Source organism: Lipomyces arxii, assembly GCF_038497795.1.
Source record: "Lipomyces arxii strain Phaff 12-163 unplaced genomic scaffold V1512scaffold_3, whole genome shotgun sequence".
NCBI lineage: Eukaryota > Fungi > Ascomycota > Lipomycetes > Lipomycetales > Lipomycetaceae > Lipomyces > Lipomyces arxii.
In genome coordinates this window covers 247558-259232 of record NW_027117702.1, presented here as the reverse complement: position 1 = coordinate 259232, position 11675 = coordinate 247558, and the positions used below count along the sequence as shown (strand labels likewise).

General features: G+C 46.6%; 5 protein-coding genes across 5 annotated transcripts; 2 read left to right on the top strand and 3 right to left on the bottom strand.

Annotated features, from left to right (window-relative positions):
* Positions 1 to 57: 57 nt before the first annotated feature.
* Positions 58 to 3196, bottom strand: V1512DRAFT_274481 (uncharacterized protein). The gene is made up of 3 exons (XM_066917782.1): positions 2799 to 3196; positions 1571 to 2745; positions 58 to 1527 (listed from the first exon to the last, which is right to left on the bottom strand). The coding sequence occupies exons 1-3, from the start codon at positions 3150 to 3152 to the stop codon at positions 135 to 137; spliced, it is 2922 nt and encodes a 973-aa protein (XP_066772952.1). The 5' UTR covers positions 3153 to 3196; the 3' UTR covers positions 58 to 134.
* A 134-nt stretch (positions 3197 to 3330) lies between these two features.
* V1512DRAFT_234797 (uncharacterized protein) lies at positions 3331 to 4046 on the top strand. The gene is made up of 3 exons (XM_066914066.1): positions 3331 to 3408; positions 3455 to 3531; positions 3577 to 4046. The coding sequence occupies exons 1-3, from the start codon at positions 3349 to 3351 to the stop codon at positions 3989 to 3991; spliced, it is 552 nt and encodes a 183-aa protein (XP_066772951.1). The 5' UTR covers positions 3331 to 3348; the 3' UTR covers positions 3992 to 4046.
* Positions 4047 to 4146: 100 nt separating this feature from the next.
* Positions 4147 to 6147, bottom strand: V1512DRAFT_204260 (uncharacterized protein; the record flags this gene model as incomplete). The annotated part of the gene is made up of 3 exons (XM_066913324.1): positions 4147 to 4428; positions 4489 to 5678; positions 5727 to 6147. 3 exons carry the CDS (start codon positions 6145 to 6147, stop codon positions 4147 to 4149), a joined length of 1893 nt encoding a protein of 630 aa, XP_066772950.1.
* A 1084-nt stretch (positions 6148 to 7231) lies between these two features.
* On the top strand, positions 7232 to 8415 carry V1512DRAFT_259015 (uncharacterized protein). Its single transcript, XM_066915553.1, has 2 exons — positions 7232 to 7624; positions 7671 to 8415. Exons 1-2 carry the CDS (start codon positions 7294 to 7296, stop codon positions 8327 to 8329), a joined length of 990 nt encoding a protein of 329 aa, XP_066772949.1. The 5' UTR covers positions 7232 to 7293; the 3' UTR covers positions 8330 to 8415.
* V1512DRAFT_289729 (Glutamate/Leucine/Phenylalanine/Valine dehydrogenase-domain-containing protein) lies at positions 8348 to 10198 on the bottom strand. The gene is made up of 2 exons (XM_066918189.1): positions 9967 to 10198; positions 8348 to 9921 (listed from the first exon to the last, which is right to left on the bottom strand). Exons 1-2 carry the CDS (start codon positions 10096 to 10098, stop codon positions 8686 to 8688), a joined length of 1368 nt encoding a protein of 455 aa, XP_066772948.1. The 5' UTR covers positions 10099 to 10198; the 3' UTR covers positions 8348 to 8685.
* Positions 10199 to 11675: the final 1477 nt, after the last annotated feature.

Below are 11675 nucleotides of genomic sequence, written 5' to 3'. Positions count from 1 at the left end.
TTTTGTTCTTGTTTTCATGCTTTACGCGTTCTTCGTATAGATATTTTCCAATAAAACTAACTTTTAAACTATTCGTACTCTTAGATCAAATTGATTTTTACACTATTCGTACTACAAAATGCATTTGTCTAAAACTACAACACCCGTCCAACACCGCCAGTAGTGCCCTTCTCAACCGTCTGCACCCGCTTCAGTTTCCGTCCGGCCGCAATCTGTCCCAGCAGTGCGCCGCGGTCAGGCATCCCTCCTGGCGGCGGCATCGCCGGCATCTCGGGCGCGGGAGGCGGTGGAGGCGGCATCGGTGCGCCGAAAATCGGCGGAGCAGGAGGTGCTTGGGGTGGCGTTGCGTCAAATTCGGCTGGGATGGGAGGCGGTGGTGGTGGAGCAGATACGGCAGCGGTAGATGGTGACGGCGGGGCCGGCGACGCGTGCTGGGTCGGGGCCATGCTACCAAACAATAAAGATGCCAGCGCGGCCGGACTCGGTTTCTTGCCGCCGTTCGAGCCGCTGCCGACCACAGACGGGCTGTCGTCGTCGCTCGACTCGTCTTCTGACGGAACGACGCTCCAGTCGTCGTCATCGGCGCCAATATGCCCGCGCTGCTGGCGACGCTGTGCATCGAGCGCAGCTCTGTCGACTGGTGGATCAGCAACAGTCGGCGGCTGGGTCCTGGTCGGGGGCACGAAGATCTGCTGCACTGGCGCCGGTGGAGGTGGAGATGGAGACGGGCTCGGGGTCCATGCTCTCAGCGGTTCTGGGGACGGGTCGGTTTTGACGTCGTCTTCTTCCAGGTAAAAGTCGACATCCGGTGCGGGTGCTGCAATGGGTTCAGCCACGACCGAAGCAGCAGTCTGCTGCTGAGTGAAATCAACTGCCGCGTGATTTGCTGCGGTCGACCTCGGAGGCCCATAGTACGGCTCGTCGTCCTGGATAGGAAACGGGTTTCTGGTGTTGCGCGATGAGGATGGTTGTGTATGCTGTGCGGGTGGTGAAAAGTACGGATTAGTTGATTCTGAAACAAGCTGAGGGGTCTTAACTGGAACCGGAGCTGAGAACGCATTCGCTTGCGATTGAGGAGGAGAAAATGCGCTCGATTGAGGCGGAGGCGGCGAGAACGCGCTCGCTTGCGGTTGAGGAGGGGAGAATGTTGATTGAGGTGGAGGAGGTGCGAATACATTGGCCTTTGGCGGAGGAGGCGCAAACGCGTTGGCCTGTTGGGCGGGTACAGCCATTGCGACCGGACGTTCCGAGGCGGGTGCAGTTGTCGGGACCGAAGGTTCCGGGGCGGGTGCCGAGAATGCAGACGACGATCCTGTCTGGTTCGGTCGCGAAATACCGAGCGCTGCCAGTCGTTCGGTCATTCGTCTTGCTGCCTCGGCCTTGATCCACTGAGACCGTTCTTCCGGCGATCTAAACTGGGAGTAGAACGAGCCCGAGCCTGCGGACGCGCCGGTCGGTGTTTCGGCGACCGGAGCCGCTGTAGACGTGTGGACTGGAGATAGGTATTCGGCTGAAGAATGGTTTGGTCTGAGTTGTTAGTTTTGGCCGTAAAAAATGTGTAGGTACGTACTCGCGAGCGGTGGTAGCAGTTGAAGCCCGGGCACTTGAACTTGATGCAGACGCACGAGAATGCGACCGCGCTTTTCGTTCTTGGAGTTCAAGAATCAATTCCTTGACCTCGTCTTCGGCACCGATACCTTCCTCGAACAGCTGTTTCTCTCGCTCAGCCTTGAAGTCTTGCCTGCTTTCTCTGAGCACACTCTCAATTGATTCCTGTACTGCGCGAACAGATTCCTCAACATCGCGAATCATCTTCTCGTTCTGTTCTTTCTCAAGCCTGACCGCGTTTGTCTCTTCGGCAAGTCTGATCTCGGCACCATGCATGTCATCCGCACCGTCCGCACCTGCTGGCGCCGGCTTTCCCGTCAATGCAGCCATACGCGCTTGCAGTACTGCCATTGACCTTGCCTTACGTTTGTCGGCCTCAGTGACTCTACCGCCAGGACCGGTGCCGATGATCTGCGCGCCAGGATGCGCCTTCAGGTCACGCATCCGGAACAACTCAAGTTTGGCGTCCGATATCTTGTTTCCAATGCTTCGGGCCCGGCCAACGAGGACCGGCAGTCGATCGGTCAGATACTGCAGCTGGTTGCGAAGCGCAGCTTTTTCAGACCCGGTGTCGGCACCAGTGTTGTCCGTAGAGTAATCGTCAATGTCTTCCTGCATACGTCTGATCTTGCGAATCAGGTCATCTGCCTCGTCTCTGTCGCGCGAGTCAAGGTACTGGTCCTCGTTGAATGCAAGGTCGTCTTCCGCGTCAATCGCGTTCAGCAGAATTTGCTTCTCGCGGACCTGTTTGCGGAGTGATTCCAGCGTTTCGCCCTTTGAAAGCTCACGAGCAGGAGAACCGTTGTCGGTAGACCCGTTTCTGTCGGCACCGTTACGACCTCCGGCACGTCTCCTAGACGATGAAACATACAACGCCGCCTCGTCGTCGTTGTTTTTGAACACGGTTGCGTCGTGTTTGGGTTCCGTTGAATTGACGGGGGAATGAAACGACCTGGCTTTCATGTACGACACTCCGGTTTGCTGGGCTTGCAATGGTGAAGATCGACGCTGGCTGGCGTCAGACTTCAACATGTTTCGCAATGTCGACACGGACTCGGACAAATTTCTCGTAGAAGGAGGCACGAGTTCCGGTGGAAGTTTGTCTGGTGTTTGGTATCCACTCAATCTGCGGTAGACCTAGTCAATTAGATAAAACAGACACAAAAGTAGACAGAACGTCAGAAACGTACGAGATGCATTGCAACAGCAAATTCCGATTTGTTGAGTCTGCCTCTGTCTTCCGGATCCGAAAGATGCCAAATGAGCTCCAGATCCTGTGCTGAAAGTCCACTTTGACGAAACATCTCTGCTGCAACTTCACCAGAAATAAACCCACGGTTCAGCCCGTCCCAAGCATCAAAGATCTGGTCGTAAATGTTCTTCTCTGCCCTTGTGATTGCCCAGGTGATCTGAGGGTTCGCAGGCATTTGACCACCTTGTTGTTGGCCGTAACCCATGCCAGACTGCATTTGTCCTGTCGGAGCAGACATCTGAGGCATCATTCGAGCCTGAAGCATCTGAATACCGGGTAATCCGTAGTTCATGACTGATAATGATGGATTTGTTTGTGTTGTTCAGAATGAGCGTAGTGATTCTTAGAGCGTTGGCCGGGGCCTCCTCGACTTCATCCTAAATAAACCTTAAATTTATATTAATCACGTGATCTGTCACGTGAATTTGGGACCAAACCATCGAAATTTTATTTTCTTCGTGAGATTTTTAACGTTCTACAAATAGAAAATGGTTCGGCAATTGAAGCATCACGAGCAGAAGTTGCTGCGAAAAGTCAATTTTTTAGAAGTGTGTACGAGAGTAGATAGTATTAATCAGAACTAATTAGACACAGTGGAAAGGAGACCAGGGCCATCGTGAGGCAGATGTAATGAGACGGTATCACATTCAGGAGCGTGAAGATTATCACAAGTACGTTTCTACTTCTACCATTTTTAACGATGCTAATAAGTCAAGGTATAATAAATTATGCGGACAAATCCGCCAATTAGCACACAAACTATCGCAGTTACCGGCAACAGATCCGGTCAGGATCAAGCATGAGAAGCTGCTGCTTGAGAAGTTGTACGCAATGGGGATCTTGGCGACGACGGCCAAAGTGTCCGAGTTAGAGTCGAAAGTGTCGGTCTCGGCCATGTGTAGACGGAGAATCGGGGTCGTGATGTGTAGACTGAAGATGTCGGAAACAATCAGCGCCGCGGTTAAGCTGATTGAGCAAGGTCATGTCAGGGTCGGTCCTGAAGTTATCACTGACCCGGCGTACCTGGTCACTAGAAAGTTGGAAGACTACTTGACCTGGGTTGATTCTAGCAAGATCAAACGGACTATTCTTAAGTACCGTAACGAGCTGGACGATTTTGATTTACTGTAAGGCGCCATAGGTTCTAAAAAATGTACAACAGATATATATATAATGCTGCTACAACACATGTACGATATCGTCCAACAAAAAACTATAAATGCATTCCCCATCCCTGTCCCAATCCAACAGACTTTTTAAGCCCTGATGCTCATCTCAACTCCAATTCATACAGACGCGCTGCGTCGACCCATCTCGACCAACAAATCCGCGCTCTGCATTCGCTCCTCATATAAACGCGTCAGCTCCTCCACTATCCGTCCCCGAGGCTTGACTATCTTCACTTTCGGCGGCAACGGTGGCAACGGTGGCAACGGCGACGTCACGGTTCCATTCTCTTTGCCTTCCATCGACGGCCTGATTTTTGGTAACCGAGCCGGTACGTTTTCGTATTGCCTTCCAGTTTGCAGCAAAAATGAAGCAGTCGGCACAGGAATAAACGGCTTGTCCTCTTCAGTCACGATCGAAACCACAGGTTTGATTGGCTTGGCCGGGCGATTCACCTTGACTGATCCAATCGATGACACCGAGGACAGCGATCGGACCGACGCCGGAAGCGAATGTACAGACGATCCTGACGACGAAGAATACGAAAACGCAGACCCAGCTGAACCACGCCGAGATTGGACTAACGACGGTGCAGACTTCCTCGCAGGTGCCAACTTGGACGTGTACGAGAATGTAACGCTCTTAGACATGGTTCCGTCCTCGAGCTCTGCCACCGGCGGTGGTCGCAAGAACTCTGGTGGCGGTGGTGACGCAGACTCCTGTGTCGACGCCGGCGATGACGCGTCGTTCTGCTCGCTGGCGTCCGTACTAGGAGCTGACGGAGGCGCCGAATATTTGCGTGACGGTAACGGCGGCGGTAACTTTCCCAACGATCTCAAAGTCGAGGAAGAGCTTTTTCGACTTAACCTTCCATCATGATCTCTGTCAATATCAGGATAGTCTTTACTAGACGCTATCGGCAGATCGATCCAATAATATATAATACATTCAAACACTTTAGTGTTGTACTCAATCACCCGGGCAATCTCTAGTGGATCCGATATCACATGCTCTTCGTCTGAACTAGGCACTAAAGTTGTCATTGAGTCGGTTGGCGACACCGGCATGGTCTCGTCGATAGGAACCGCAACTCGGATAAGACTTGGAGTAATGCACCGGGCAAGGTTTTTGATCGACATGCGTGTAGTTGGTTCGTTTGCGGCGATGCTACGTAACAACGGCACAAATGAGTTAAACATTGTCACTGTCTGGGGAGATAGTGAGTTCGCAATTTTGATTGTGTCTTCCGGTGTCGTGGTGAAATCTGGAAACTGCTCCATAAGTGAGTAAGGTAAGGGAGGTGTTGGTAGCAATCGCAAAAACAGCTTTAGAGACGCAGCAACCACATGAGGACCGTACTCGCTCAAATCTAGTGTCTGGTCACGGTCGAAACATTCCCGCAAGATTTGCAAATGCTGAAGCCGTGGAGAGATCCGAAAAATTCCTTCGGTGTAAACTGCTTCGACAGCCAGATATGTGGTACAAGACGTCCAAAATGACGGCAGTGTGCTGTTTGTCAGGTCATGTCCAAAGACCGGCTCTTGAGGAAAATTTATAAACGGCTCCAGTTTTCGGTTATGATCATACACTGCCAGAGGTATACTTAATGCACTGATATTTAGTCTATTCCCGAGTGCACTTAGATCTGTGACTATTCCTGAGTTAGGAGCTTGATGTAAACAGGAAGCCAAATACATACTATGCACTGCTTTCTTCCTAAACTTCCCACTAACAGCACCAGCAACCATTTCCATTATGGTTCTGACCCACCAATTTTCATGAACAATGTACAGACGTTTGAGATTCTTGCGAAGATCGCGGTTTAAAGTCGAGTAGGTATGAATCATCCAGGGCCAAGATGGCCTATGCAGCCCACCGCCGGCAAAGAACACAATTGTATATTCACCGGCATGATGCAAGACAGAGAGCATCCTTGGTAGAAGCAGGTTGTAATCGACTGCAGTGGGTGATGGAAGTGCGGTCGAATTGAGGACAAAAACTGGGGTCAGACTGACGGGGTCTTGAACTGTTGTGGAATATAAGATCCGGTTGACCATATTTTGTATTTCTACTTCAGAATAATTGCGAGTTCGCAGTGCTTTTGCTGATGATGGCGGCATTGTAATAAAAGTGACTGATGCGATAAATTTGAGAAGAAGAATCCGACGATGTGACTTTTGTGTGTAATTGTGAGAAGGATAAATGTGGATCCAAAGGCAAAGCACACGAGTTAGTGCGAGTAAAGTGAGTATAACAACAAGAGGAACGCGTTTCTTGGTATGAGAATAATGAGAAGAAAGTCTTGAATAAGATCGAAGAAGGTATTCAGAAGGAGAAAGCAAGAGAAGTACAAGTGAGGAAGAAGTTGAGGCGCGATTGAAGTTAGGAGAGAGAATGGAGTCGGGAGTTGCCCGGAGAAGGGATACAGCCCAGAGCCAGACGTGCAACTTGACAAGTTTAATACGAACACGGCAGAAAGACGACGACGACAACGACTGTGACCACAATTGTTGTTGTTGTTGTTGTTGTTGTTGTTGATGATGCTGTTGTTGCCGCTGAAGATGCGATGTTGATGTTGTTATGCATCCTGTGAACTACAGAACTGGAATGCAACTAACCCTGACCCTGCTATAGTATGACCGAGCAACGCTGACTACGTGTAGCAACGCGTTAGGTGCTGTCAGCATTGAGTGGTTTGTACCGATGAATGCACCGACAAACATGTTTTAACCAAATCTGACAAGCAAATTGAGCTGCATAAAGCGTTTCGCTTTGATCTTAAGAAATAATCGAGAATAATATTATTTAGGTATTATATAATCATCCATATAAAGGGAGATATCGTGATGTTTTGGAGCAAGGGGAAGCATAACATTTGAGACTTGTGAGACGTGTTTGAAAGTTTATTTGTATGGTAGAATTCTAAATTTAGTTAAATTTAAGTTTGATTTAAGTGACAGTGGTAAACATTTAAAGTGGTTTGCTTCATTCTAGGTTTGTCGTGAACAGCACAAACCTAACTAAATGTGCATCACGCTTTCACTAGCGTAAGGCACATTGCTTGTATTTCGATTCAGGGGGGTTTTGGCGCACTCGTGTCACGGTCTCAGGTTTTTTTAGCTGACGAGAAATGCCGAGAGTCTAAAGTCAAACCGCTTCCGAGTTCATCTAACGATTTCTCTTGGTCCAATTTTCTTTCTCCTTGATTTTCTTGTTATTTTCTAAAGCAAACGAACGAACGAACGAACGAACGAATAAGCAATTATATGATAATGATACCTTCCCATCATACTCTTCTATTCAGATTAAGACTGTTCAATGATCCAGTTCATACTCCAATCTTCTCTTGTACACTATCTAAAACAACTGGACTGCCAATATTAACGGATCCCATAAATTCAGTACTTAAAATTACAAATGGAACAGGTGTCGCTATTTTGATTGATGGACACGCAGTTAGAACCCGAGAGCAAGTTAATAGGTTAATTTCATTGGGGAGGTTCGGTAAGCGCCCTGCTGCACTTCCGATAGCTAGAGACTCTGCCCTCAAACTAGTCTCTTCCAAAAAGAAAATGCCCATTTTTGATGTTCTTTATCGTATGTTTTACTGTTCGAATTGCATAACAAAATCTAACCAATCTAGTCGAACAAGACGAAGATGACGAAGAAGACTTGCCAATTTACGCATCTTCGTCAGCATCATCCTTGTCGTCAATCTCCTCTTCCTCTTCGTGTTCGACTTCTTCTTCGTCATCATCAACTACGCCTTCTTTACTACGACGACTAGGTCTACGCCGTGTCAATTCCCCAAAGCCGATGCGGAAATACGTGTCGTCATATCCTGACATGGAAGGCGGTTCGGCATTAGACACTGAATTCTTACTACGACAAGCCTCAATCCCTTTACCTCACTCGCTTCGTTTACAAGTCCGGGATGCCACAGTCAGACTCCAACAACTAGAACTCCAAAATCGAGCACTTTCATCAACTTTACGACCCCAACCATCGTCATATTCTCAGTCCGGCATCGCAGATCGCCGGAAAGCAATCGTGTTTTCGGTCGGCATCGACGACTTAGACGAGCCGTTGTTTTGGGAAGACGAGCGAGGGGACGACTTGATGTCGTTGTATGGTGGTCACGATACAATCCCAGCAATGTTAAATAACCCTGCTGACGCACTAAGGCGACAGCAATCATTGCGTACCCAGCAGTTCGGTGCTGGACACCGACGTCAATGTAGCGGATCGTCATTTGCATCGCTTCGGTTGGCGCGGATATACGAAGAGGACGAGGAAAATTAATGTATTTTATTATTTGAATCATATTTAATATTGGGGAGTACTTTATTTTGTGTTTAATAGTTCTAATTTAATAATGTTCACTGTCACTCCATTTTCATGCTACTAGAACCGTAAAGAGATGTATTTGTGTAACCGGTCTCAGAGCATTGACCATGTACATATTATGTACGTCACTTCCAAATTTTAAAGTTTCGTTGTTTCCCCCGCATTAAAAATCTTGTCTACAATTTTTCTAAAAAAAAAAAAAAAATCAAGCTCGCACAAAAATAAACTCCAAACTTGATCTTCCTGTCAATCGCTCAAAACAAATATAAAAAAACTCGTTCATACAAAATTTAAAATTTTAAAAAAAAAATTTACCAAAAATCACCTTGGTCAAGCATCGCCTCAGCAACTTTAACATATCCAGCAATGTTGGCACCCTTAACAAGTGAGGGCAAACCATCAGTCTTCTCTGATGAGTACTCAATAGCTGTGCTAACACAGTTCTTAAAACAAGCCACCATAATATCCTTCAGTCTGGCATCAACTTCCTCACGGGTCCAAGTAACCCGAGATGAATTCTGTGCCATCTCAAGTCCAGACACGGCAACACCACCACAATTGGCAGCTTTGCCTGGGGCGTACCAAATTCCCTCGGGCTTACTTATACGTTCGGCCTCGAAAACGTCAATGGCCTCCATGGTTGAACCCATGTTTGAACCTTCAGCAATGAATTTGCATCCAGCAGCAACGAGAGCAGCAGCTTCATCACCAGACACTTCATTCTGAGTAGCACATGGAAGTGCAATATCGACTGAACCTACATGGACCCATGGACGTGCGCCAGGAATGTACTTGAACTTGCCAGATGTGAACTTGGACTCAAGAGTTGCAAGTTCTCCATGAACAAGTTTGATGTCAGCAATCTCAGCGATCTCTTCAGGTGTGAATCCCTCAGACTCGGGGGAAGTAAGAACAAAAACTCCCTTTGAGTCCGAAAGTGAGACTACCTTGCCTCCGAGTTCTATGGCCTTAAGAGCCGCAAACTGAGCGACATTGCCAGATCCTGAAATAGCGACAGTCTTTCCGGCGAAAGAATCACCCGGCTTGACATAGTCAATCATCTTCTCGACGTAGTAAATCAATCCGAATCCAGTAGCCTCAGGACGGATCAACGATCCACCCCAAGTCGCACCCTTACCAGTCAAGACACCTTCCCATGCGTTGCGGTAACGTCTGTACGCACCAAAAAGATATCCGATCTCACGACCTCCGACACCGATATCACCGGCAGGAACGTCAGTGTTTGAACCAATATGCCGGGACAATTCACGCATGAACTGTTCACAGAACCGACGGATCTCGCCGTCGGATTTACCCTTGGGGTCAAAATCGCAACCACCCTTGCCGCCGCCCATAGCAAGACCAGTCAAGGCATTTTTGAAGGTCTGTTCGTACCCGAGAAACTTTAGGATTGAAAGATTGACAGTAGGGTGGAATCGAAGACCGCCTTTGTACGGACCAAGAGCAGAGTTGAATTGGACGCGGAAGCCACGGTTAACTTGCAAGTTTCCTTCATCATCTTGCCAGACCACACGGAATTGAAGGACCTGTTACTGTTAATTCAATTGAAGTCTAAATCAATAGGAACTTACACGTTCAGGAACTGAAACTACAGCAAGAGCCTTTTCGAGATGAGGCTTTTTCTCGAAAAGGGTTGAATTTTGAAGGGTGAGAAGCAACTCAGTGTAAGCTTGTTCGAATTCAGGTTCAGAAGGAAGCACCATCGTGTTTTGACACTTGATAGAGAAGAGGGTGAATGTGGTGAAAAAAAATAAAACGACTGGGAGGGAGTGAGTAGAGATTTTAAAGTACGTTTGAATTGACTACAATGACAGAACTGACCCGGGTCGAGAGGCTCTCACTTGACTCCGGATTTTTATCGTCTGACTCCTTTTTGATCATCTTCATTGTTTTCTCTTTGATTATCACGATAAACTTATATTGTTTTATTTATTAATAAGCATTAAATATTTTTATTTATTTATTATTTGTTCTTTCGGCGTAGTAATATTCAGAGTACAATGTATAGTACAAATACGCCTCCAAAGTAGAGTCATCTTATGCGGCTCAAATGTTAGCAAATGCAAAAACTTTTCAATTTCCATCACACTTTGTGATCTTTGTCCATAATAAAAAACGAAAAAGGGTAAAGTTTAACCGACAATTACTCACAATAAAAACACACTTTACACTCCAACACAACAAAGCACAAATCGAGACCGATATCGGGATACTCCAAGTGACCCCCGTACGACTCGTCTTGAACGCCTCCGTTCTTCATCACTAAACCTTATATTACACCGGGTTTGCTCGAAAATTTTTCATTTCTCGAATTTTTTTCTGTGCAAAATTCGATTTGTTTCAATTAGAAAAATTCATGTGATCAAATTGCGCAGACCAATAGTACTTACTAATAGAAACAATGCCGCTTATTTACCCGAATTTACTGCACTAAGAATACTCTTCTTTCAAATGAACTGGCCTCACTTTGACCAACCCGCATCCGCATCGAGCACACAGCTAAATAACCCTAACCGGAAATAAAAGCGCCACAAAAAGTACAAACCCCATATACGCTTACAGGATTCTCATCGGCTATGTTCTTACCTTTCTCTCTCTTTCTTTCTCTCTCTCGTGTGAGCGACGCTCCCATACACATAATAACCCACGCCCACTCTTGATCTTCACCTTATTCGCTTGAGTCAGCTTATTATTTGCTTAATAATGTACTTATCAAATTGCGACTTACTTCAAATTGTATATCGTTGTCTCACTCCTGGCATTTGAACCCCATTCACTAAATTCCCTTCCACCGCTAAACCACAAACTGCTTTCTTTGTTATTTTGTATGGGTCATGCTGAAAACAACTGTGTTTAAACACTGTACGGCTAAATAAAATACCTTGCTGTTTTCGCCAATGCCCGGACTAACCACATTTAGTTCGGACTTCGGACCTTGTCCGTTCTGAGCCTAAATCTACAGCTTGTTCTATGTTAAGTAAGTAAATTGATGTCTTATTTTGAAGTTATATATGAATTGTATAATTCAATTATATGCTATCACGTCACAAGCTCATAATCTTCATTCAAAATGCTGATTTTATTGCGAAAACAACAAATGAACAGAGACGATGATCTTCGGGAAGCCCGACATATCTAAACCTTAATTATGACACTCCGAATGTCTAAAACCTTATCAGACAGATCTCATTCAGGTCTTTTTCTTTTCAATGGCATTTGTAACATATTTTAATGTAATTAAAATGAACATTTGCAAGCACAAAAATTATATTACATTAAA

Excerpts from the sequence above, each read along its gene's own strand:
- V1512DRAFT_274481 (XM_066917782.1), bottom strand. The coding sequence starts at position 3,152 with ATGAACTACGGATTACCCGGTATTCAGATGCTTCAGGCTCGAATGATG. Across the intron at positions 2,746-2,798 it reads TTGCTGTTGCAATGCATCTC|GTCTACCGCAGATTGAGTGG; the intron begins GTACGTTTCTGA and ends CTAATTGACTAG. Across the intron at positions 1,528-1,570 it reads ACTGCTACCACCGCTCGCGA|ACCAAACCATTCTTCAGCCG; the intron begins GTACGTACCTAC and ends CTAACAACTCAG.
- V1512DRAFT_234797 (XM_066914066.1), top strand. The coding sequence starts at position 3,349 with ATGGTTCGGCAATTGAAGCATCACGAGCAGAAGTTGCTGCGAAAAGTC. Across the intron at positions 3,409-3,454 it reads GAAAAGTCAATTTTTTAGAA|TGGAAAGGAGACCAGGGCCA; the intron begins GTGTGTACGAGA and ends AATTAGACACAG. Across the intron at positions 3,532-3,576 it reads GAGCGTGAAGATTATCACAA|GTATAATAAATTATGCGGAC; the intron begins GTACGTTTCTAC and ends TAATAAGTCAAG.
- V1512DRAFT_259015 (XM_066915553.1), top strand. The coding sequence starts at position 7,294 with ATGATAATGATACCTTCCCATCATACTCTTCTATTCAGATTAAGACTG. Across the intron at positions 7,625-7,670 it reads CATTTTTGATGTTCTTTATC|TCGAACAAGACGAAGATGAC; the intron begins GTATGTTTTACT and ends TAACCAATCTAG.
- V1512DRAFT_289729 (XM_066918189.1), bottom strand. The coding sequence starts at position 10,098 with ATGGTGCTTCCTTCTGAACCTGAATTCGAACAAGCTTACACTGAGTTG. Across the intron at positions 9,922-9,966 it reads TAGTTTCAGTTCCTGAACGT|GTCCTTCAATTCCGTGTGGT; the intron begins GTAAGTTCCTAT and ends TAACAGTAACAG.